Source organism: Vanacampus margaritifer, chromosome 8 (assembly GCF_051991255.1).
Source record: "Vanacampus margaritifer isolate UIUO_Vmar chromosome 8, RoL_Vmar_1.0, whole genome shotgun sequence".
Lineage (NCBI taxonomy): Eukaryota > Metazoa > Chordata > Actinopteri > Syngnathiformes > Syngnathidae > Vanacampus > Vanacampus margaritifer.
The window spans coordinates 835,927-860,442 of NC_135439.1; the positions used below are offsets into that span (position 1 = coordinate 835,927).

At 43.8% G+C, this 24,516-nt stretch overlaps 1 protein-coding gene across 1 annotated transcript in view; it reads right to left on the reverse strand.

The window, feature by feature from the left end:
• Positions 1–24,516, reverse strand: part of LOC144056537 (uncharacterized) — a 109,667-nt gene that overhangs the window by 24,373 nt on the left and 60,778 nt on the right. The window contains exon 4 of the mRNA XM_077573451.1: positions 9,529–9,628. Within this exon, the coding sequence (XP_077429577.1) occupies positions 9,529–9,628 (100 nt within the window). The remainder of the gene's footprint in view (positions 1–9,528; positions 9,629–24,516) is intronic.

The window sequence follows — 24,516 nt, forward strand, 5'->3', positions numbered from 1 at the left end:
GCCTATGCCAAAAGTCAGGGCTCGCTACCACCTTGTTTTCCAGATGTTACCAACGGGTGGGCTGACAGGAAGAGGACAGAATGACGTGTAGGCCAACCTACTGATTCTTCAAAAAATTGAAATATATGAACATGCAAATTGATCCTAAATCACGTTCTTCATCAAGTCCTTAAAAATGATCGACGCTAAACCAAATTAGTCCTGATCAGGATCCATTGAAATGAGCCCCAAAACACTTCAACCATGCGTCACATCGGTGCACGACAACATCAGTTCTGAGCCACAAACATCCCACAAATACCGGCCCTGAGACATCACTCCCAAATGGATCAGTCCTGAACCACCTGAGTCCAGAAAAACATACGCCCGGAATAAAATCAATCCTAAATCACAAGGGTTCTGAACAACATCAAGTCTGAACAAAATCTGCCTTGAATCATATTCATTTGACATCATCAGTCCTTACAGTAGCCTTGAATTGAAAACCAAATTTGTCCTGAAAATAAAAACTGTCCTAACCACCCCAGAACCTGAAATGGTTGGACATACTGTAGGTGTGTACTATGGTTTTGTCAGGGCCGACACGATACAGATTAGTGGCCAAACTATTTGGATCCAATATGACATTTCTTTAAAAGGGAGAATTTTGGCATTCAAATGTTACAAAACTCCAATTCTTAACTTTGCTGACATATTTATTGAACACATTTTCAGATGCACAAAACGTAGATTTTTTTAAATGTATTTTTAAAGAAATGGTCTGAACAAAGTTTTCTCCTGCAGAACGTCACGCCGCCCCATTGTACGGTGGCCATTTATATTTGATGGCGCGGCGTGCAGACAAAGCGCAAATCTGGTCTCGGGGAGATGAGCTGCTGTAAATCTGAGCAGGAATCAAAGGCGAGCGCGGGGGAAGAGACAAGGTGAGGAGGCCTGTGGAGCGCAGAACAAGCAGCCGGGATGCTTTTGAAGTGTCAAAACATCGGCGGGTCAAAGCGGTGCCGGCCGCAGTAGAGCTGGGGCGGCGCTGACAGCTTCCCGGAGCAGAGCCTTTCGCCGCTTTGACAGCCATCAGACCGCCATCAAAGCGGCGGCAAACCTTGAGGCGGGCCGGGAGGAACCCAACGCTGTCGTGATTCCGCTCGGGAGCTGGCGGGACCTTGTGCGGTTGGGTGGGCCGCAAAGGTTTGCCGTACTGGCAGACAGAGCGAGTGCCAACAAGACTGCAGTGGTGGCGTGTGTTAATTTTGGCAACGAAAACTAAACCAAATCATTTCGCCAACACAAATTTTTCACCGTACTAAAACTAGACTGGACTAAAACCCTCATTAATAAACAATAACGGGGACCAGATCGCGGCGGCGTGGCTCAGTGGTACGGTATTCGCCTCCCAATCCACAGGTTGTGGGTTCGATCCGATGCCATTGTGGTCACATCGAAGTATCCTTGAGTAAGATACTGAACGCTGAGTTGCTTCTGATGCTGCGTCATCAGCAGGTGAATGTCGTCGGATGTAAAGCGCTCCGAGGGCCTTGGAAGGTGGAAAAGCGCCATATAAATAAGTAGACCAAATCAGTTTGCATTTTCGTCGACTAGTGAAGACGAGACGAAAATGTACTGAGTTCAATTATTAAAAACTGGAGTCAAATTTTATGGACATTTTGGTTCATGAACAAAAACGAGATGAAAATTATATGATTTGGTAAAATATTGTCTGCTAATTGTCATGTGACACACAGTGACACGCCCCCTTTCAAATCTGCAGCTAGCGAGTGCAACATGCACAAACACATGGGACCGACAGAAGGCGGATTCACCGTGAAAGGTTAAAAAATAAGAAATCAATTATAGTTATAACATAACATTAATCCAACGGCTAAAACGTTCCAACAATAATGTTAATCCGACCGCTAACCAATGCTAGCTAACTTACTAGCTCATAGCATGGAACCATAGTAGCCACTTCTTGATGTACTGTAATTGTGTGTCAATTTGTTTTTCATAAAAATAATAAGAGAAAAATTGATGTGGAATATTTTTAAATCCGAAATGTTCAGCACAATCTGCTGGGAAAAAAAATAAATAAATACAGGAGTCAAATGATTGTCCTGTCTCCAGTTTTTGTTGACTTAAATTAGATGAATACAATTGTTTTCTTGGACAAGAATAAAGAGTAAAATGCTAGATTGAGACTGGACTAAAACTGAGATTAAATTTAAAAATGGCGACATGTTCTTAAAAGTTGGTCACGGATGAGAGGAAGATGATAAAGACGGCATCGGCATGCTGCATTTGTCATCACAACGTCATTGTAAATGAAGCACAGCGGTCCAATTGTGTTGATGTTCCCTAAAAAATGAATAAATACAAAATGGTGGCTAAAAGTGTAAATAATGTCGTAACAGAAGAGAAAGTACCAATAAAAACCCGTCCAATGTTTAGTGTGAAGGAACGACAGCGGAGATGTTGTGCTGTTGCCGCTTAGAATTCGATCAAGTCTAGACATTCAATACAATGCAAATAAGCTGCATTAGAGGAAAACCGGGTATGTCATATGCTATATTAGAGGGACATGAATAAAACATGATGCTACCATTATGGACTGAGCAATATGAAACATTTTTGAAGTGTACCAAATGGTGACTTACGAAGTTGTAGCGATGTGCTACATCCATGCAGGTGGAAAAGAGGTTGGCGGCAACGCCGGCTCCTGATTGGCCGTCGCTCTCAGCTCATGGCAACCCCGCCCGGCCCCTAAAACGCTGCGGCGTGACAGGCTTAGCGGCGATATGAGCGGACGCCTTATCTGCTCAATTCCAAATTCATAAATCTTTGAGATCAGATGAAATTGAAGCAGCTTGAAAGGCTGGAGGCGGGGCGGGGGCGGGGGCGGGGGCGGAGGCGGGGGGGTTGACACGTCTGAGCGGCTCTGCGGGCCGGCTGCATGCTAATGTAGCATCACGCGCGTGTTTGTATGTACTCAAGAGCCGGCGTCGTGGCGTAGCGTTACCTCCGTATGCATGCATTTATGCATAAATGCATTAATGCATGAGGGTCCACTTGGGTGCTGATTCACTGTCAATGCCAACCAGCCGGCTTGTTTTACATTTTAACTCAGTAAATGTTTAACATCCATATCTCAGTGTCGGCTTTAATGTGAATGTTTTCAACTCAAGCAACCTCTATACATTATATCTTATATTCAGCCCCTCTTGTTATGTGGCCAGTTGACCCTGAAAAAGGAAACAAATACGTCAAAGTGAGAGGTGCTATTCTAATTATGAATAGAGTCATAAATATAAACACGGTTTGTTGCCAGCACTCACCTTGGGTCAAACTGACCCAGAGCTATTATAAATCAGGTCATTTTTCAGTGTCAAACATCGGTTTGGCTTAATAAGTGTAAATACAACATATGCAATGAAATATATATTTGTACATTTGTAAAATGTCGACATTAATGAATTATCCTCGTAGCACAACATGTGAGAGGTAATACACTAAATATTGATTCAAATGCTCAGGAACAAACAACGTGTTTATTGGGATTTCTTTCAGACTCCGAACATTACGCGAGCCCGGGGGCAAACTGACCCTGGAATATGATAGCGTCACAAAATAACTCATCGATTTTAATTTGGATGTTTGGGGTCTGAATGATTCTCCTTAAATGGCTTCGGCAAATGATTGGAAATGCGCACTCGCTACTTTCAACACTCCTGTTATGTTTGCTTCTATTGTCAACCCAAAATGTTAACGGGTCAATTTGACCCGCTGCCAACGGAGCAAATGGCCGAGAACAAAACAGTGTAGAGCATGCATGGAATGGGACAGGACGGCGGACATTTTGGTTTGGAGCAAGCATTTGTTTGGTCCATTTGGCTATTTACGCCAATTCCAAAACATTACTTTTATAGAAAGTCAGCCATTTTGGTTTGAAGCTACCATTTTTCAGGAATTCAACCCATTTGCACTCCTCCTAGCCACTACATCCTCTACTTCTACTACAATTTATAATTTTTTATCAGTCTCTCTTGAAATGTTGCTCCCCACAAAAGTTGGCGCCTGGGGCAACTGCCTCCTCACTACCCCCCCCCCCCCCCCGCCCCATCCACCCACATACACGATGCAATGGCATCGTTTCGGGTGCAGATTGAGTCTGAGATGTAGCGTGAGACGAGTGCTCTCTTCGCCTCCAGATACAAAGTCTGCCTCTCGTACTGGCTAATTCCTTTTGCTTCCTCTGATTTATCGAGTTTTCCTGCGTCGTGTCGGCTCTTGCCCTCGATAACAACTCCCACAAAGCCTCCCAACATCCTCCGCCTCCCTCAAATTGCATCAGCCGCCCATCTCTGGCTGAAACCGCAAAAAAAAAAATTAAATAAAAAAAAAATAATAATAAAAAATCATCCAGTGTTGCTGTGTTTTCGATTGAACGCAGATCCGCGTTTACACACATGGACGACACGTCGTTTGATGAAATCATTTCATGTGTCGGGGAGCAAACAGCACAATGGGGGGCTCGCATGAGTGTTGTGATCTGACAACGCTGACTCATCATTTTCACTCGCCGTATGAAAAGACAAGACAATCTTTTCACTGGGACACTGAAGCTCTTTGTGTCAGTGCTGGGTCAGATCAATGCCGAAGTACTGGTTAGCACCGAAGTGTGCATCTTGTTGGGGATGGTAAGCTATTCATTTTTGTCAATCCCCAAAAATAAATCAAATTCCAAGACTTTGGTTACGACCGAGTCAAGACCAAGACTTTATGACGCTGAGGGCAAGTCTTTGAGGACTTTGAAAGGTTGAGCCTGAGCCAAATCCTACCAAGACTTTAGAAGTTGAGAACGAGTTAAGACCAAGACTCTGAAGGGCTCGGACCAAATAGTGGCAAATACTTCAGCACTTCAAGTCAAGACCAATATTTAGGAGGCTGTAAAATCAAGACCAAGATTTTTGAGGTTATGACCCCGTTATGGCTACACAATCTGAGATCAGGTCAAAACCAATACCAAACATTTAGGGGGTTAAGGGAGGTGAAGCGTGATTACGGTTATGGTCAAAACAAGGCTGAGACCAAGTCGAGACCAAGACTTCAAGGAGCTAAGATTAAGCCTGGACAAATACCTTGATGAACTAGGACCAAATCAAGACAAAGTCTTCAAGATGCTGAGACTAAAATTTTAAAGGGCAGAGACAAAATCAAAACAGACCACGACTTTGAGGGCTTGAGAGCCAGTTAACGGCACACAATCAAAGACTTGTCTTGACAGAGATTTTACGGATCCAAGACTAAGCCGTCGCAAAAATTCTGAGGGCAAACTTTAAGGAGAACTTTGACCATGTGTCAAATCCATGACTCCAAGTCAAGCTCTCAGTGGCAGAGTGTTCAACGAAACACGTGGAGGAGTTCCGTGCTGGAGTCAGCTCTTTGGTTTTGCCTTTGCCGCATTCTCCCAACCATAGCGAGAGACTCTCGAAAGCTAACCGAGCATCAAACACACAGCAGCGCAGTGTGGAAAGACCTTGTAGGAGGTCTGGGCACCTTCAAACACTTTGTCGTTTTGTAGCAGCAGTCTCCTGAGCGTAGTTGAGCACGACAGAACGTGGTCGAGTGCCGACCTGATGGCAGCCGGCGGCTGCAAATGTGACAGGTGTCATTGAAGGAAGACCATCCAGCACACATTAGAGTGCTCACCAGTAGAAAAAAAGCCCTCCGAGGCCCTGTGGGACGGCGGGTTGGGTCCCCAGAAATAAAAGGCTAATTAGCTAACATCCCCCCCCACACACACACCCACACATCTCGCACCCCCGCGCTCTCATCACAGTGAGACACCCGGGAGTGGGCCTCCCGCCTAATTCCATCATTTCCCCTGATGGATGTCGGCTCACGCACGGAGACTGTCAGGGGACACCGGCGTGGTCCTGATGGAAATTACTGATGTTCCCGGTGATGATGAGAAAAAGACAAACCGCAACCGCTCGATAGACTCTTCAGTCATTGCGACGTGTCAATCAAAACGGAGCGAGACCGCACGTCCCTCTTCGGGTGGCAAATGTCGCATTTCTTTTCATGTCAATCACATGATACGCAGGGCACATAAAGACAAACAACGGACTGGTCATCAGCTAATCACAGGTAAGGTTGCCAACCGTCCCTTGAAATACGGACTTGGTCCATATTTAGAACTATAAGTACACGTCCTGTATTGAGTTGTCAACGGACGCACTTTGTCCCGTAATATTGTGAGTCAAAAATAATATGTCAATGGAATTAATCATTCACGAGTAGGACAATAAAGAATCCGCTCATCTTATTGGTCGACGTAATGTTGCTTGCGGAAATACAGTCCGTAGCAGAGCGGCAATCCAACCTGCAGAAGGGTACCACGTCGAAAAAAAGCAGAAAAGTACTGAGAGAACTGGGAAGCAAAACACATGGGTCGAGAAAGTGCGAGAAAAATATTGATCCATTTCTTTATTTTTTTTGCACCGGATCGCTCAACATGATGTTACGCCAGTGGTGTCCCTTATTTATTTTTCAGGGGGTTTGCAACCCTAATCACAGGGAGCATATAAACATTCAGACTCACCTTCACACCCGTGGACAATTTAGAGCCTTCATTTTTAAGGATGTGGGAGGAAGCCAGAGTAGCGGAATAAAACCAAGGCAAGCACGGTGAGAAAACGCAAACCATCCCAGGAACTCCAAAATGCGAGGCAGAGCTGCTAATCACTGATGCGCTACGCTGCTGCAAGCTAACATAACAAAACGCTATCCGGCTCAGAGGTGCGTAACCACGGCAACTTTGAAGGAGCCAACTTGTCAGGATTGATTGGGATGAATTCCCAACAGGCGGCAAAGCGGCAAAGCCATCAGACGCTGGTGTCAGGAGGCTTTTCACTTACATTTGTCATCGGCGGCGACGCTTTGAGCATGCCGACAGTGATTGAGAGCCTCGCACCTTTTTGTCAATGAAGGAAATCATTGACTCTCCCCGTGATTTTTATGAAAAGCACTGTTGGCCCCACGGAATTCACCGCGCTTGACAAACGACAAGAATCGAACATGCTTGACTCCTCGAGTCCAAAATGACCGCTTAGTGTGAGGAATGTAGACATACTCCACTTTGGTTCACTTTGCATGGCAGAGGACTAGCATGATGGCTCACACAACTTCGGTACACTTGTCACAGTTGTCGTAATTGATTGCTCCGTCCAGTTGTCATAGATAATTGTATTTTGGAATGTTGGTCCCACTGAGATTACAAATCTCTTTTTCAAGTGGTACCCGCCGGCCAAGACAGAGAGCGTAAAGAGGTCCTGATAATGCAACAAATACTTATTGGTAATTTCTTTGCTTGGTAAAAATAAAATGTGTTGGACATTAGAAATAAATGACTACAAATAACCAGAAGTAGCAAATCCAGGTCCAGAACGTAAAAATCCTGCCACAGTTTGGCCCCAGGCGCTAGCTAGCTAGCTTTGAGTCCCTAGCGAGCTCTCATGGTGCTTGTTTACCTGCTAGAGAGCTAGCTAGCTAGTGAGCTAGCATCTGGGGCTAAAGCCAAACTGTGGCAAGGTTTTACTTTCTGGACCTGGATTAGCCACCTCTGCAAATAACCTGATACTCAGGAAACTTGCATAATGAATTGACGGCACACAACGGCATAAATATGTGCGTCTAAAGTCAACTCTGCTGACAATCTCGTGTCCTGTCCATTTTTATTTAGTGCTGCTGTTTGTTGTCCTTTTCTTGAGGACATTTGAGAACTTGAAAACCTGCAGCCTGCTAGCTGGGCATGCGAGCCCCCTTCCGATTTCCTGTTTGGCCGCTATTATTAACTGGCGGAACCCTGGGCCGACTGTCACCAGCGTCATCTCTAATTCAGCAACCCCGTAGTCTTCTGGTGTTTGAGAAACGAGTGACAGGCCTAATGAGCGCAGGATCCGGAACATTCCTCAATTCTTTTTGGACTCTTGTGTCTCGGGTGAGGTTTTTACCAGTGGTGATATTTGGTAGTGTTTCTCTTCACTTCTTAAAAGTATGTGCATGTGGATCTAAACTTTTTTGGTCCAATCAGATTTGAGGCTTTCCGTATCATTTCTCAATCAGTGGCTCATCTCGCTTAAACTGTTCTCTTTCTTGAACCAGATTTCAAACTTTCCACAATTAATGTCCACATTTTTCCATCATCTGAATGGTTTGCTCACAAACCTGCTAGAGGCAAGTTGGACTCGAAAAACATATTTGAAGCTATCTCCACACATGAATACATTTAATAATCAGAATTTAGGAGTGTGACATTTTATGTAAGATTTAAGCATGTTTTTGTCATGTCATTGGACAAATATTGCAAACTTTTCTAGATGATTCACATGGCAGACTTTCATTCCGTGCTGCTATATTGCGTTTTTGTATCGTATTGATGGTTTGTTTAATTTTGTCGATGCGATGGTGGCGGATTACGTCAGATAAGACCCACTGAAGGACCAGGAAGAAAATGAACGGCCCGCCACTGCTTTTTATTGAGGTAGGGTGCCGAGTGGCACAAATGTTATTGGCTTTCAGTGAGTTGTTTTAATGATGCGTCCTGTGCGGTATAATTATCAGCAGGGCTTCACTGCCCAGTTTGGCTTGTAAAGTCTCCGTCGTGTGTTTCTTTATGAGCTACACCAGCAATAAACTTTTTTCATCTTTTTACGAGCTTTTGCTTTTTTACCCCCGCCCCGCAAGATCACGTCAGCTTGGAACCGAGTACTCTTAGTTGATTTGCCGAATGTAGGACAAGCTACCTTTTGGATGACATTTTAAATCATTGGGATTCGTGAGATCATTTGTCATAATTACTTAAAATGAACTCAGTCTCGGATAAATATGTCATTATTTCTGCCATCGCCGACATTATGAAGATTCAACAACAGTTCTACAAGCCTTACGCTGGTCTTGGTATCAACTGGCCTTGGAGCAAACCCCTCAAAGTTCTGGCTTAGACTTAGTTTCAGACTCTTCAGGTTCTTCATGGTTTTCGGCTCCTTAAAGTCTTCAATTGGTTTAAATTCCTTGATTTTGAGCCGGCCTCAACTCCTCAAAGTTCTGGCCTTTACTTGATCTTGATCCAACAATGTCTTGGTTTGACTTGATCTCGAATCCCTAAAGTGTTGGTCTATACTTGTTCTCTTGATGACTTATTCTTGAATGTATCGTAACCCCTCAAAGTCTTGATTTGACTCTCTCTCTGCTCCTTCCACTCCTGGATTTGATTTGGATGTAGCGGTAGTATCGCAACCCCTCAAAGTCTTGGTCTGACTTGGTGTTATTTCTAACTCTTAGTCGGAGTCTTAAATCCTGAGAATCTTAGATTTGACTCGTTCTCACCGATTAAAGTGATGGGAACCTGTTTGTACATTTGAAATTGTGCCAGTCTAACCTTCGTTTGCGCATGCTGGCAAAATAATTGCATTCTTGACATATTCAAAAACCAATCAGTTCGTTTGTGGTACGGTAGAATATTCGTGTGATTACCTCCACGGAGGTTCTGATTGTAGATTGATCTCGGTGTAAATTAACCAACGCTGCACTTCCTCTTTGTGATGCGTCAGTGAGGCTGGCTGAAGATCAGCAGCTACAAAAAAATAAAAAATACCAATGAAAAAAATAAATCAATTTAGCCCATAATGAAGTCATAAATATTATATTTTTTATAAAAGCCAGACAGGTTCATAAAATATTCTTGCATTTATTTTTCTATAATAGAAGTCCTGTGAACATCCAAGAAATAACTGGTGATAAAATCATATAAATACTCTTTATTGCATACATTTATGGGACATTTAATTAGGCACACCATCCAGCAACATACAAGAACTGCCTCAAAGTCATTATAATAACAATGATTCATACCGGCAGGGAGGAAGTGGAAATTTAACGGAGATGGCACAACTTATTCTTTTTTTTTAATATCTATCTTTTGTGTATGGGCAATAAAGCAGTGATTGTGAAATCGGTGTGTCTTAATAAAGTCCGTACCACTCAAAGTCTTGTTCTGGACTTGACCTCAGTCATGACTTAGTTTGAACCCCTCGCAGTCTTAGGCTGGACTTGGTCTTAGTCTTGAATCAGCCTTATTCCCTCCCGTCACGACCTCTGAATCGTGGTTATGACATGGTTGCTTGTGTCCCTTGGGCTTTGTCTTGATCTAGTCTTAGTCTTTATTTGGTCTTAATCCCTTAAAGTACTGGTCTCGACAGGGTCTCAACCCCTTAAAGCCCTGGTGTTGACTTTGTTGTCATCTTGGTTGGTCTTTACCCCTCAAAATTTTGGCCTGAACTGGAGAGGTTGAAACCCCTCAAAGTTTTGTTTTGTCTTGGTCTTCATCTTGACCTGGTCTTAACTCCACAAAGTCTTGTTTTTGACTTGCTTCCATGCTGCCAAAGAATTTCTTGACTGAATCTCAGTCTTGTCTTGGTCTCCAACCCTTCAGGTTTTTAAACGGAATTTTGGAGTCGTGGTATCGTTGTGTTTGAGTGTTTTGTTGCGATGTGGCCAGCAGGCGTGTGCTGCTGTTTCTCTCAGCAGAATTGCAACTAAACATATCCTGGCGCTCTCCAAATTGGATGGAATGACTGAACATGAGCTGGATTCAGACTGTTGTCACAGCGTCTTCCCAGCCTTTGGCGTGAGACCTTGTGGGAGCTTAAGTGGCACAGCTCCAAAGCAACGCCCAATCGGGCAGAGGCGAGATGCTTTGAACTCATAAAACATTCAAGTCTGGCCTGGAATCGGAGCCCAAAATGACTTAGCGAAGCGTATGCAGACAATGAGGAGGGAAACGCAGCCCTTTGCGCCATCTGAGTCAGCGTTAGCGACTCATTTTCCGGGAATGTTGCTGAAGACGGATCTCAAATGTGCTAAATGACGTTGCGTGAGGATGTGATTGCGTAGCAACTACGCTCATCCAAAAAGCTGCTAAATCTGTCAACAAAACTGCTAAATTGCATCAGTGCGCTGGCTGCGGTTGACCTCTTTCAGGGAATGACGCCGCTGGCAAAGATTTCTTTCATCCCGGCGAATTGGATCGATAACGTGAAGCGCAACACGGCAGCTTGGGCTGCTCGGCGGACCAGCACGGGTGTTCTTCTACCTGCGCCGGCTGGCGTTGGGAGGTTCTGTCACACCCAAACGAACCCAATTTGAACACGGCGCTAACTTGACGTCAACCAGAAAATGGAGGCACATGGCTGGAAAATCTCTGGCTGTCGCGTACGCGGCATCAGCGGAGCTCGGCGGCGGCGGCGGCGGCGGCGCGCCAAGACGAGCTCACGACGACGTCATCAAATATTTACACACCGACTAAAGACTCTTCATCGAACTGAACATCAACTTTTAATGATTGTGACCAAACATGCTCTTCATATTTTACACAAATGTCATTTTAAATACAGACATTATATTTAACGTCCTATACACCTCGACTGTACCATATTTACATTTTACATCCATCCGTTTTCAAGAAGACTTTTTATTTTGTAGGCGTGCTGGAACCTATCCCACCTGACTTCAGACAAGAGGCGCTGCACATCCGGGATTGGTCACCGTCCAATTACAGCATGTTTACATTATGTGTCGCGTGTATAACTCATATATATGATCACATGTTAGGTATGGAAATTTATGTAAGATATCCCGTCATCCGTCAATGATCTGAACCTCACGAGGGCCGCGGGCGTGCTGGAGCCTATCCCAGCTGTCTTCGGGCACTACACCCTAAACTGGTCGCCAGCATATCACATTTATCGTTCTACAAATATTTGCATCACACTTAAGCGTATACAAACATCAAGAATGTACCATATTGACATATGTATTGTTTATGCTGCTTTATGGGCTATTTGATGGCGTATGCATCTCGAAGGGAGCATATGAATGTACCACTAATATGTGCAATACGTCATATTTATTGTACCACTCATTTTACATGTTCATTGTTTATACACCTCTACTGAAGTATAAAATACATATAACTGCCATTCGTCTGCAACTTCCTATATGTCGATGTACAGACGCTCCCCAACTTACGAACGAGTTACGTTCCGAGCGATCGTTCGTAAGGTGAATTTGTTCGTAAGTTGCTTCAGTGCTATATTTTGTATTATAATTTATGTTTAACTCTTTCACTGCCATTGACGTTTATAGACGTCAAGTAAAAACCTACGGAGCACTGCCAATGACGTCTAAAGACGTCATCCAATTTTTTTTCATTTTTTTTTCCATAGTCCAAACACAACATTTTCTGTGGACCTTGAAAGATCACTCAAAATGCTTAAATCGGCTGGCACTGGCGACGACCCGTTTCTGAAAACGTCTGGCAGTGAAAGAGTTAAAGAGAATACGTACAGTACTGTACTACGTATGTTAGAGAGAGAGAGCGAGAGACACACGCAGTATGTACATGTACGTAATAAGATAAATAAAATGAAGTTTAACTTACTTTTGGAAGATGTACTCGATGCTTAAGGATTTGATGGAGGAGGAGGAAGAGGAGGATTTTATATCATGAGAGGTTCTTCGTCGTCGCCGGAATGGGCTTCGAAAGTTACTTCCTCCTCCGTAGCTTCAATGTGGGAAGAAGTTGAGGGTCGAGGAGAAGAAGATGAGGGTTGATGAGTATCTTCCTTGGAGGATTTACTAGAAACTGGCCGAAAGAAGCGACCTAACGACGATTGCACACTTTTCTTCTTTTTTCATCATAAACGATGCGGTAGCACCGTATGGCATCATTCAATTGATTTGCAACCTTTGTGCAACGTTCAATATTTGGGTCTTGCTGCTTTATCTGGCTTTATCTATGAGCGACGGGCGTTTCTTCTTCTTCTTCCTCCTCCTCGACACGTTGCTGAGCCTCCAATGCTGGGTGAGCTCTCACAGCGCCAAGCGTCGCTATTAGCGGCGGAAAGAAGCACTACTCGGAAAAAGGCGCGCAATAAAAAATCGAACTTACAGCATCTCTTTCCGAACATTTTTCGACATGCGCGCAGACATGTTCGTATGTACCGTTGTTCGTAACTCGAATGTTCGTAAGTAGGGGAGCGTCTGTATTGTTTTTTTTTTTGGGGGGGCGGGGGGGGGGCGGATCTATACTGTGGTCAGTTCACACAAATATGTTTCTTGGGACAAATTGTAGACCAATTAGAAGTGTAGAAATTGGCTTGCTCTCGTTAACGGTTGAACAAAAACATGCTGTTCTTTGGGGTCTCCTGAAAAGTGAGCATTTTGGAAGTATGTCACTTGCGACATATGTCAAATTGTACACGTCTCTCAAGCACCATATTTGCATTCGATGTAATGATTGTAACACCAATGTATCATATTCACATCATATTCAATATTGCTTGTAATGCATTCTATGTACTTTTTTTATGTACCTCTAATGTACCATATTTAAATCCTATGGAATGTTACCCACCTCTGATGAATCATAGTTCATGTTTATGCAACTCTAATGTGGCACATTTACATCATATTGTAAGCGCAATGAGGGTAAAGTGAAATAGTTTCTTTCAAACGTTACATTTCCTTGATGCTGCTTGCGTCAAGGTGTAGAAAAAATAAAAGTCTTCACAAATATGTGCGCGTCTGTGTTCTTTAAGGCTTTCTGAAGCCTTTTCAGGCCCCCTAAAATCCGAAGCGAGCCTCCGCAGCGGCAGCCCGGAGAGGAAAAACGCTCCCTGGAGCTCGCGCATCTCGGCGCGCTCTAAAAGGCCAACGTCTGCCGCACTTTGCCCGGCGCCGCACAACACTTTCATCAACACATTTCACACTTTGCCGTCTTCATTATTTACACGCCGCCCGCCTTTGATGCGCCCATGCCGGGCCCCCGTTGCAGGATTGGGCCGGGCCGAGCTCGTCTGAGGGTAAATCCGACGGGTTGCCGGGGGGAGTCGCAACTGCGATGATGTCATCTCACTGAAAGGCTTTCATCAGACGCCGACACCCCAGGAATGTCTCTAATTCTTTTCATCATCGAGTTCATTGGACTCCAGTCCCATGTCTTGTTCTTGTCTTTTTTTTCTCCCTCCAGTTTCTGTCTCAGACTCGAACCCAACAAAATGTTTGTTTGGACCCGGTCTTTTTGGGATCGTTTGGTCATTCAGGTTTGGGGATTTGGGTTCAAGTCAAGGGTTAAGGCTAAAATGGTAGGTTTTAGGGGGCACGGCAATTGCAGTTAGCGTTAGGTTTGAGGGTTAAAGGTTATCTTGGTGCCACCTGGCAAATAGCGTTCCTTTACAATTCCATCCTGTCTTTCTTGCCTCAGTCTTACATTACTCCAAATCTTGGTTTTGGCTCCCAAAAGACTGGCATGATTTAGTTGCATCCTCTCAAAGCCCGAGTGTGGTCTTGAATTATTCTCTGATCCTTTAAGTCTTGGTTTTTGGTCATTAAAGTTCTGGTCTGACCCTTTTAAAGTCTTGATCTTGACCCCCTCAAAGTCGTGTTATCAGTAATATTTACCTGGGACAGTAAGAAGTAGTAGTAGTAATAATGACTACAAATAAATATCCATATTATTCTCATGATTGAGTCCAAAAAAGTCCAGTCAATCACATCTTGGTCAAGGTCCTGTTCTTGGGCTTTTTTAATGTTCTGTCTGCAGCCTTTATTTCCTTTTGTCTCAGCGTTTCAGTGTCAATGTGTTAAAGTTGTCTCTTTTTTTTCTCTCTCCTCCACTTGATGTCAGTTCGGCAGCGCTTGAGATTGTGGTCTCCCTCCGCCCGGCAATCCTATCACGCCGGCCATCTCGCACTCCAGCCCGCCACTCCATCGGCGCCTTATGTTTGTTTAATACCCTCTGGAGTTGTCTGGCCGGGATTGGGTGTCTGAGGTGCGATGCCCGCAGATTTCCAATTGATGGGAAGAAGCGAGCCGAGGCGATGAAGCGCTCCACCAAAAGTGTTTTGGCCCACAAAGCGTTCGGTGAGCACTATTAAGCGGCGAGAAGGGGCCGGCCAAAGTGGAATGGAAACTGAAAAGGCTTGAATGGAGAGCTGGGAATTCATTTTTTCGAGTGAAATTGCAGTTTTGTGCCAGCGTGTTAAGAGCAGCAACATTCTTTTGGCTTCTGACGTTCTCTGCAGCCGCTCGCCTGCTTTGGATTGAGGTCCATCCGGAGAGTGTTTATGGCTTTAGACATAATCACTTCCTTATATAAAAACCTCATGCTGGGTGTAAAGCAGGGGTGGGCCAAGCATGGCCTGCTCCGTTCTATAATCCAGCCAACCAAGCATTTACATTATCAAGAGTCCTGTTACTTTTGTTGGAATTATTTTGCCAGTTTTTTATTTTTTATTTTATTTTATTTTTTTTATTTTTTTTATTTATTTTTTTTTCTCTCAGAGCTCAGTATTGTTCATTTGATTTGACATCATCATTGCTCTCCTTTTTTTTAAAAAAAAAAAACCCAACAAATCAATTAAAAAAAATTTAATAAATGTTTTTTTTTTTTTAAATACATATACACACATATATATATATATATATATATACTTTTTTTTTTGTATGTGGGTGAGTATGTGTATGTGTATGTGCGTGTGTGTGCGTGCGAGCGTGTGTGTATTCATCAGTTCACCTAAAGCCCATTAAAAAAAATCCCATACTAATAATATAATATAATAATAAATTGCCAAATGCAGAAACATCAATGTAAGTTATCACGATGTGGTGGCTCTCGCTAACAGGCAGAATTAAGTAACCAGAATTAGGTTAAAAAATTCTATATACGTAGACCATGTTTCTATAAATTTTGATATTTGGTTTTTATTTGAGGCAGATATTTTTTCCATTAAAATGTGATTTTTGCCAGTTTTTTAAACGTCATTTAATAAACTGTACTCATTTGTATTTTTATTTATGTTTCTCGTGAAATAATTGCTTTATCGATTTATTTTATAATAAATAAGCTAAAACATAAAAAAAAGTTTTGCTGTAATTAATAAATTAATAAATTGTAGTCCAAAAAATAATAATTCTCAAACAGAAAAACAAAATCGCCATGATTGGCGACCAGTCCAGGGTGTCCACATCGGTTTTTGGTCAATGTGTTATCAAGTGAGAAAACACGTTAGTTATATGGTGGATGTAGCACATACTAACCAGGTCACACATTCTGCCATTTGCACCGTTTTTTTTTTTTTGTTTAAATCATAAGCAATTTCAAGCCAAAGAAACAAAACGTGTTTTTTCCTCAAACAAGGACACAGCGTGGCCTTTAATTGAATATTTTACTCAAGTGATTTGTTTGCAAATGTATTTTTGTTCTCTGTGTGTTAAAACCACCCGAAATCCTAACTAACTGCCAACTACATGGTTTGGAGACGATCAGATAAATATTGTATATGACCTCGCTGTGACCTTGACATCTGAACTACAACTTTGTTTACCCGGCGACTATCCAATGCTTGCCTGCTGATGCGTGCGCGTTGCTGAGACGGAGGAACACCCGCTTTCTGTTCACTTGACTGTTTTTGAAACTCCTGTTTTGTCGTCCTCGTGCTGTTCCCTTCTATGTTGATCCCCCCCCCCCCCCCCCGCGCGTCCCCCCCCCTCTCCACTTGCTGCTTTGCTATGGCTGCCTTCCCGCAGTTTGTTGCGCCCGCCTGCACCGATCTTCCTCGCCAGCGCAAACCTAAACAGATGTTAAAGCTGAGACTTTATTTCATGCGGCGAAGTGACGCAGGTGCGAGCGTTTTGTGGGACGTGCGCTGGCGTACCCGCAAGGAGGACGGCCGCCGAGCTGCCTCTCACTTCACGTTGCTAAGCAATGGCTGCTCACCGTCGCTGGAGAGGCAACAGGCAGCTGCTGTTGTTTTTTTTCCCACTTGACATGTTTGCTTTAAGGCTGAACTGATGTGACATGTTGGGCTGTGACAAGACGTCCAGAAAACTCAACAAAGATTTTTTTTTTTGGAATTGTTGCTGAAATACGTTGCATTAAGAGGTGAGTAGATGTTAAGTACATACGCTACATTGCTGTTACGAGAAATAAATGGTACATCACAACTATTAATGCATAAAATATCATTTGAAAATACTCCATTAAATATTATATGATGTATATAATACATAATGTAAATATGTTTAAGTTGATGGACATAAATATTTGCGGTGTTAGAGGTATTAAGGTATGAATTTAAAATGATGTAATATAGAACATTTATAGTAATATAATATCTACACATATATAGATAATATAGAACAGGTGCATAATATCTTAAATATAAATCTGATGTAAATATGCTCCATTAGAGTTACGGTGGAATTTCGATGTTCCCAATGTTCCTGTTTACCAACAAAATGTTCACTCCAAAAAATATATAAAAAAAATCTCTATTCATGTACTATTTTCGATATACGTTTTTGATATGAACGGTCACGGCACAGATGAGCAGATGGATCAACGTTGTGCTTCTTCTTGCGCTGCGTTGGCAACAAATGACTTTTGTCTTGTTTCTATCTTGCATTATTCATTTCTGACGGCTCTTACCGGCTCAAGGACACACTTTTTGGGCTGGAACAGATTAATTGCGTTTCCATTCATTTCAATGGATAACATGACCTCAATAATAATGAGAATAAATCACATATGTTGCAAATATTCTAACTTCATTACACACTATATATGATCTACATATTGTACATTTGAGGTGGATTGAAATTAAATATCATGTAAAAATCCTACATTAGATATACATGAATATGACGTATATATTGTAAATGAAAGAAATACGCACATTAAGTATGATGCAAGTATGGAACATTAGAGGTGTACAATTTTCATTTGACGTAAATGAGAGTTATATAGACATATGATGTGATTTGTACACATTAGAGGTACAGCAACAAATGTTCATTTATACTGTAAAGATGCATATGATGCAAAGAAATTATGAACTGTGATGTAATTATGATACATTATATACAATTTGAATATGGAGTATTAGTAGCGTACCGATGCAAATATGCTACATTCTTAGTGTACGACATTCGATATGACGTAGATCTGCTACATAAGGTGCACAAATATGAAATGCTACGTGCACAGGCTTCATTAAAGGGGAGAAAATAAATATGATACGCTGATAGGCTGCATAGACACTAAACATAACGTAATCCAGTACATGGAATGTTAAATCTGGTCAATAATGGCACGTCCGTTAAACATGATGAAGAATATCTTTCATTTGACACGTATGAGCCTAAATGTGATGGAAGTGTCACGTGTGGCTGTGAGGACGATTGCGGCGCCGAGGCTCGTTTTGCTGCCGGAGCACTTCTCAAGTCTCCTTTTTATTTCCATCCGTCTCATAAGCACTCCGCGCCGTCGTCCCCGAAAAAAAAAAGGAACATCACTTCGCACCACTCGGCGGCCGACGGATCCTTCCAACGATGAGAGGGCCCGTCTTTCTTTTTCTTCACGGAATGGCGGGAAACGCCGCCGGGGCACGATTGCCATCGTAGAGTTGGGTTGAGGGATCGCAATTTGGGTTAAGGTGAGCAATGGTGGTCTGGGTTTGATTAGTGGTAAGCGATAAGGAAATCAGGACTAGGGAATGTTTGAGTTGAGGTTCGTGGGTAGGATTTGAGGTTTCAGTTTTGGGTGCGGGAGTTAGAAGCTGGGCTATAAATTGTACGTGTGGAGATTTATGGCTAGATTCAGGGCAAAGGGAGTTAGAAAAAAGGATTAGGAAAATAGAGTTAGGTATTATTTGGTTAAAAGTCAGGTTAGGCGGTAGATTTAAGATTAAGATTTGGGAAGCAGGTGGTGAGGAACATGGTTTGTGTCAGAGATTATGTAGTTGGCGCTCAGGTTAGGGTGAAGATTTGGGGTTTGGAAGTAGGATTAATGCTTAGTATTCATTAGAGAGACCTAGAGTTACAGATTAGGGAGTTGGAGTTTGGATGCAGATTTAGGGATTAGGAGATTACAGAAAAGAAAATAGGGCTACAGTTAGGGATTATGTGGTTCAGGGATAGATTTAAGGTCAAATTCAAGGCTTTTGTAGTCGGAGGATAGGGTTAGAATTTGAGATTATGAGATGAGAGTTTAGGCCGAGCCTATTGTGTTAAGATTTGAGGCAATAGGGAGTAGGGGGTTCATATTTAAGGGTTAGGGTTTGGGTGTTTTTGAAGGAATTAGGAGTAGAGACAACTTTCTTATATTTTAAGGGGGGAAAGCCTCTGGAGGGTCTGATTACCAGCGCAACCCCCCCCACAACCCCACCTACACCCACCACCCCGCAGCCTCCTCTCGACATCCATCAGCACGACTTCTCTGGGGGGTTTGTGCGATCTCGCTGCCGTCAGCCTCACTTAATTCAGAGCTGGCTTCCATCCAGACGCTAACGACAATTGGCTCTTGTTACTTTTCTGCAGATGTAGCATCTTTGGTTGGAAGCATTGCGCAGCGGCGGCGGAGAGACTCTTCAAACCCGAGTCTTCAAACTGTCGCCGGGGAGGAAAAAAAGTGGGAGGGAGCCTCTGGTCAGCAGTTTGAGAGCACCGCCCCCCCCAAAAACACGCTCACTAACGAGCACTTTAAGTAGCCTGCCAGCGCTCTTTAAAAATCTCATTCCCTGCCTGGCAAAGTGGACACAAAAAAGAGTTGGGATTAGGGTTAGGATTAATTCCAGAATGATTAAGGATTAGGGTTGTGGACAGGAGGTTTGACCTAAATGTCAAGATAGATCATCAGATGTTGTGTTCAGTTAATGGGTTTATATTAGAATTTAGATAGTGTTGAGGTTCGGGTTTTAGGGTTTGGGTTGAGATGAAGGGGTTAGATTAAAGGATTAGGTGGCGGTCAGGGGATTTCATCGAGATTTCGATAGATGATTGGGATTGGACTTCAATTTATGGATTAGATTAGGCTTTAAACTGCTTGTTAGGATTGGCGGCATTGTTGGGTTTGGGGTTTTGGATTTAGGGTCACGCTTAGGTTAGCGTTAACGACAATCGTACACAAGATGAAGATGGCGTGATAGGATTGCATAATCTGACTGCCAAGCAAACACTAAATCCACCAGAAGAGAGCAAAGGAAGCGTCTGGTCAGCAGTTTGAGAGCCAGAAAAAAAGAAATAAGACAGCAAAAAGCCCCCCGCAGCCCCCCCGAGCACGCTGGCTAACGAGCGCTTCCTTAAGTCGCTTGCCAGCTCTCTTTAAACAAGCAAAGTGGGCAAAAGAGACGGCTTTTAAAAGGCAGCATATGGCTGCGCTGGATCTCACCGTCATGTATTGTCACGGGACATCTCAACCCCCCCCCCCCCCCCCCAAACCGCCACTCGGTACCCCGCCTTCGGCTTCACCGCCAGATGTCGACGTCTCGCCCGAACAAGATGTGCTGTCGCTGTGAGGCGACCGGTCGCCGGCGAAGTCACTTACTAGCGTCATGTTTACGCTGATGGCGTTAATAACAGATGAGACGGCTGATTAAAAGTCGCAGGTGCATCAATTATCCAGCCGGGAGAACAACTGCAGAGCGTCTTTGATCCGGTTGCTTTTTTTTTTCCCAGGGAGAAAATTAGGGAAACAAAGAAACTAGTATCTTTGAACAATCCCACCTCCAAGTGCATGATTTAATCTGAATATGATTATGGGTTAGCCAAGTCATGTCAGGTTTACAGTATTTATGCAGCCCTTAATCACAAAAGAGTCTCAAATGGCTTCACGAGCTCACGGTTCGCAGAGATTAATGACACCCCCTGATCTAAACCAGAACAACTTTCAGAACGGACATTTGGGGGGAAAGCCTTGAGAAGGGAACATCAATGGGAGGGGTTAGGTTAGGAAAGGTTCGGGTTGGGGTAAGTGGGGTCGATTTTGGATTTTTGAGGGTTTGAGGAGGTTCGATAATGGGTTAGGGTAAGTACTAAGAAGTGTTTGGGATTAGATTTAGGGTGGCAAAGGTTGGATTGAAGAAAAAAGGTTTTGGCTTAAGGGGTTAATGTTAGGGGTCTTTGAATCCGGGACATGATTAGGGTTAGGAATTAATGTCCGGGTTAGATGACTGCGGTGAAAATTTGCGAGTAGAGCAAAGCTAGTTATTATTTTCAAAGACACAAGATTCAGGAGAGAGTTGTCTCTTTGAACCTTCAGCCTCCTCCGAATGTTCATAATCGAATCATGCGAGTGGCACTCGACAAGTCAAGCTTTGACCTCTTTGATGCTTTTCTGCACCACATCTTTTCTTTCATAGACGAAACAAGTCAAATGGTTTTTAAACTCGCAAAGAAGTGTGAATGCTCAGCAGCACATTTTGGCACAATCGCAATCCTCGTATCCAGCCGGGTCCAAGGCCGACCCGAGAAGGAGTTTTTGGGCCTTTTGCAAACGATCGGCAAATGTTTTTCAGTTTCTCTCACCCGCAAACAAATGCCGACAGCTGCTTGTAGGATGAAAAGCGCAACTTTACGACTGACAACCGCCCAGGAATGTTGTACCGCGTGTCCAAACATCCGTCAATCAAAAGCAGTCTCGAAGCTGCATCGCGATTGTTGTGTCGTCGATGTGTGATACCTTCACTTTTCCAAACACAAAATGTGGAAATGTGCTGTCAAGCGCTGTGCGAGAAAGTGAAAACTAGCTTGAATGACACTTGCTGACAAAAAGTATCAGCGGGGATGGCTTTTATGGGCATAGAGTTCGGGTTTCGGAATTTGGGGTTCTGACGTAAGGGTTAGAATTGGAAGGTTCAAAAGGTTACATTTAGTGTTGGCGTTATGGAGTGAGTGTTCGGGGTAAGCCAGTTATACATTGCGGTTCAAGGGTCAAAGGTAAGGTTCGTGTTAGGGTCAGAAATGCGTCCAAGCAGAGATGGGCAGGAGTCTCAAAGGCCAAGTCCAAGTCACGTCTCAAGTCTTTGACCCACATGTCCAAGTCTAGCCCAAGTTTTTAAGTTCCAAGTCAGGTCCAAGTCCAAGTCAGGTCCAAGTCCAAGTCCCCGTCTCGCTGGATAAAATCTTCAAAAGCAAAAGCTATAACAAACGGCGGCGCTGCAGCAGCCAGTTTGTCATGCTGGTGATTATTTGTTGTCGCATTTGTCTCTTCTCTCGCATTAGCGTTGGACGTTGCTTGGGTGGACGGGAACGGTAAGGAGAGAGACGGACAACTTACGAGTCGGCAGACGCACACACGCGGACATTTGGGGAAAGGAGAGAAAACGAGAGCAAGCCACACCGTAGAGACTCGTGATGTTCACGAGGCCCAAAAGAAGACTTTAGTGGATGTGTATGAGTCGAGTTACAATTGTCAAAAAAAACAACAAGTTGTGAGTTCCCATCTCTGGTTTGGAGTCAGAAGGTTATTGTTAGGAGCAGTTTTGGGGAGACAAACAGACCCTGTCAAGACAATTCACAGATTTGTTTGTAAACAAATTTGCTGAAAATGTGCCAAGACAGAGAACCACGAAGAAAACGGAATTGTAGAGATATAACGTGAAGCTATTTTTCGTCATTTCAGTTTTTCTGATTTTTTGGGGGCGTGGCTAAAACAGTCCACAGGCGTGGCTGCTCAAGGAGCCTCATTGGTGGCCCTGAGTGTGTGCAGCAAGGATTTGATCTTCACTGATATCCTTCTTGTGTTGATTCTGAGAGAAGCCAGTCGGGTCGCATCGCTGCAACGTCGGCACCTGCCGCCGCTGGCACCGGCCGCCGCTGGCACCGGCCGTCTTAATTGGCTCCGGCAGGTGGCCGCCGCCTCCGCCCGCTTGTCGGCCGTAATGCGCCGGACGTGTTGGGCCGGCGAGCCCCGACAGGCAAGAAGAAGAACGAGCGTAATTGAGGGGGAGAGTTTGGCTGAGGCGTCTGAAACCAGAGTGGCTTGGAAAAACATCAAAGTGAGGTGAAGGGACGAAGAGCGCAACGGCGGGCAACTGTCCTCGCGCCGAACCCTCGGAGATGAAGGATGACTCATCCTGGATGAGGCCAGATCAGGAGCTCTTAAGACTTTCTCGCTGTTTTGTTTGAAAGGTTAAAGCTCATTTTTAAAATTCAGATTTCAAAACAGTTAGGGTTCCAAATGAAGGTTCATTTGGCAGGTTCGGGTTTAAAATCAGATTCAGGGTTTCAGATAACAGAGAGGGTTTTGAAAGAGGTTTGATTACGGTCTTGCTGAGCAAATTAGGGCTTTAAGGCTGTTAAGGTTTTCATTAAGGTTTCAAGAGTGAAAGTAGGCAAGGCTCGGGTTTAAAAGTAGGCCTTTAAACCAGGCTTTAGGTTTCGAATTAGAAGTCGTCACCCCTTCAAGACTTACGAAAGGGGAGTGTCGTCTTCATAGTCGTCTTCATCGTCATCATCATCATCATCAAACAAACACTGGGGCCAATGGTGGTGAAAAGACAGCAAATGAGGCCCAATCAAGTGCAAAGAAGAAGAAGCAAATGAGTTGGAATAGATATGCAAATGAGGCCCGGTTACGCCACTGTCAGCCACCAAAAAACAAGGGTACATGGTGGCACCCCCCCCCCCCCCCCCCACACACACACACACATTTTTGTTTAACTGCTGTTTGTGTGACAAAAACCCAGAAGTTGATTTTCTCTTCTACAATAACTGACAGCGACATCATTGAAGTCCATTAAAACAGCTGCTACACGGCTTTCACTCTGGGAAAAGGTTCGGGTTTGAGGGTAGCGTAACACTTGGTCCAAGGTTTCAAAAAAGGGCTTCAGTAATAGTTATCAGATTAGGGTTTAAAAGGAGATTTTATGAGTGTCAGGTCAGGTTTATGCTTTTTTTTTTTTTCAAATGACTTTTTCAAACCATTGTTAGGATTTCAAGTTGTTTTCAGGGTTTCTAATTCAATTTTGGGTTTCAAGACTGTTTCAGATCTCAGTTTCAATACGGGATAAATACCTCAAATTAGGGTTTGAAGCGACAAACAGGTTGGGTTCGAAATTGTGGTTTCAATCCAAGGCTGTTTTTGAAAAGTAGGCTTTTTTCTAAACGAGCTGTGAGCAACTGGGCTTTTTCTTTCAGTTCTTCTTTTCTTGTGTTTGTCGCATTCCGAGTTGAAAACTTTTTTTCTGGGGGGGGTGAAGATGACGAATGCCGCTTTCCGCCGCCGGGTCACTTCCTCGTTTGTCTGGCCGAGTTTTGCGATGCGCCGCGAAAGCTTTTTGCCTTCAACCTTTGCGACTAATTGAGAGCAGCAAGTGAGTTAAACAATAGCAAAAAAAAAAAAAACAGGCTGAGAAATGGTGGGGATGAAAGAGTCCGAAAAGACTTTCAGGTTTTTCAAAGACGACTTGGAGACGCTCTGCGCACTTGCATCACTTTTCTCGCACTCGCTGGGAATCTTAATGCCGGCTAGCAGATGGACCGGCAAGAAGAAGAAGAAGAAGAAATAGTGGTGAATTCAGCCGGAAGGGACGGGTGGGCTCGCTCCCTGGGGGAGGTCTCACCTCAGCGCCTCGGACTCTCCGGCTCGTTTTCATGCTGCTCGACTCCCGAGCTCAAAGACGG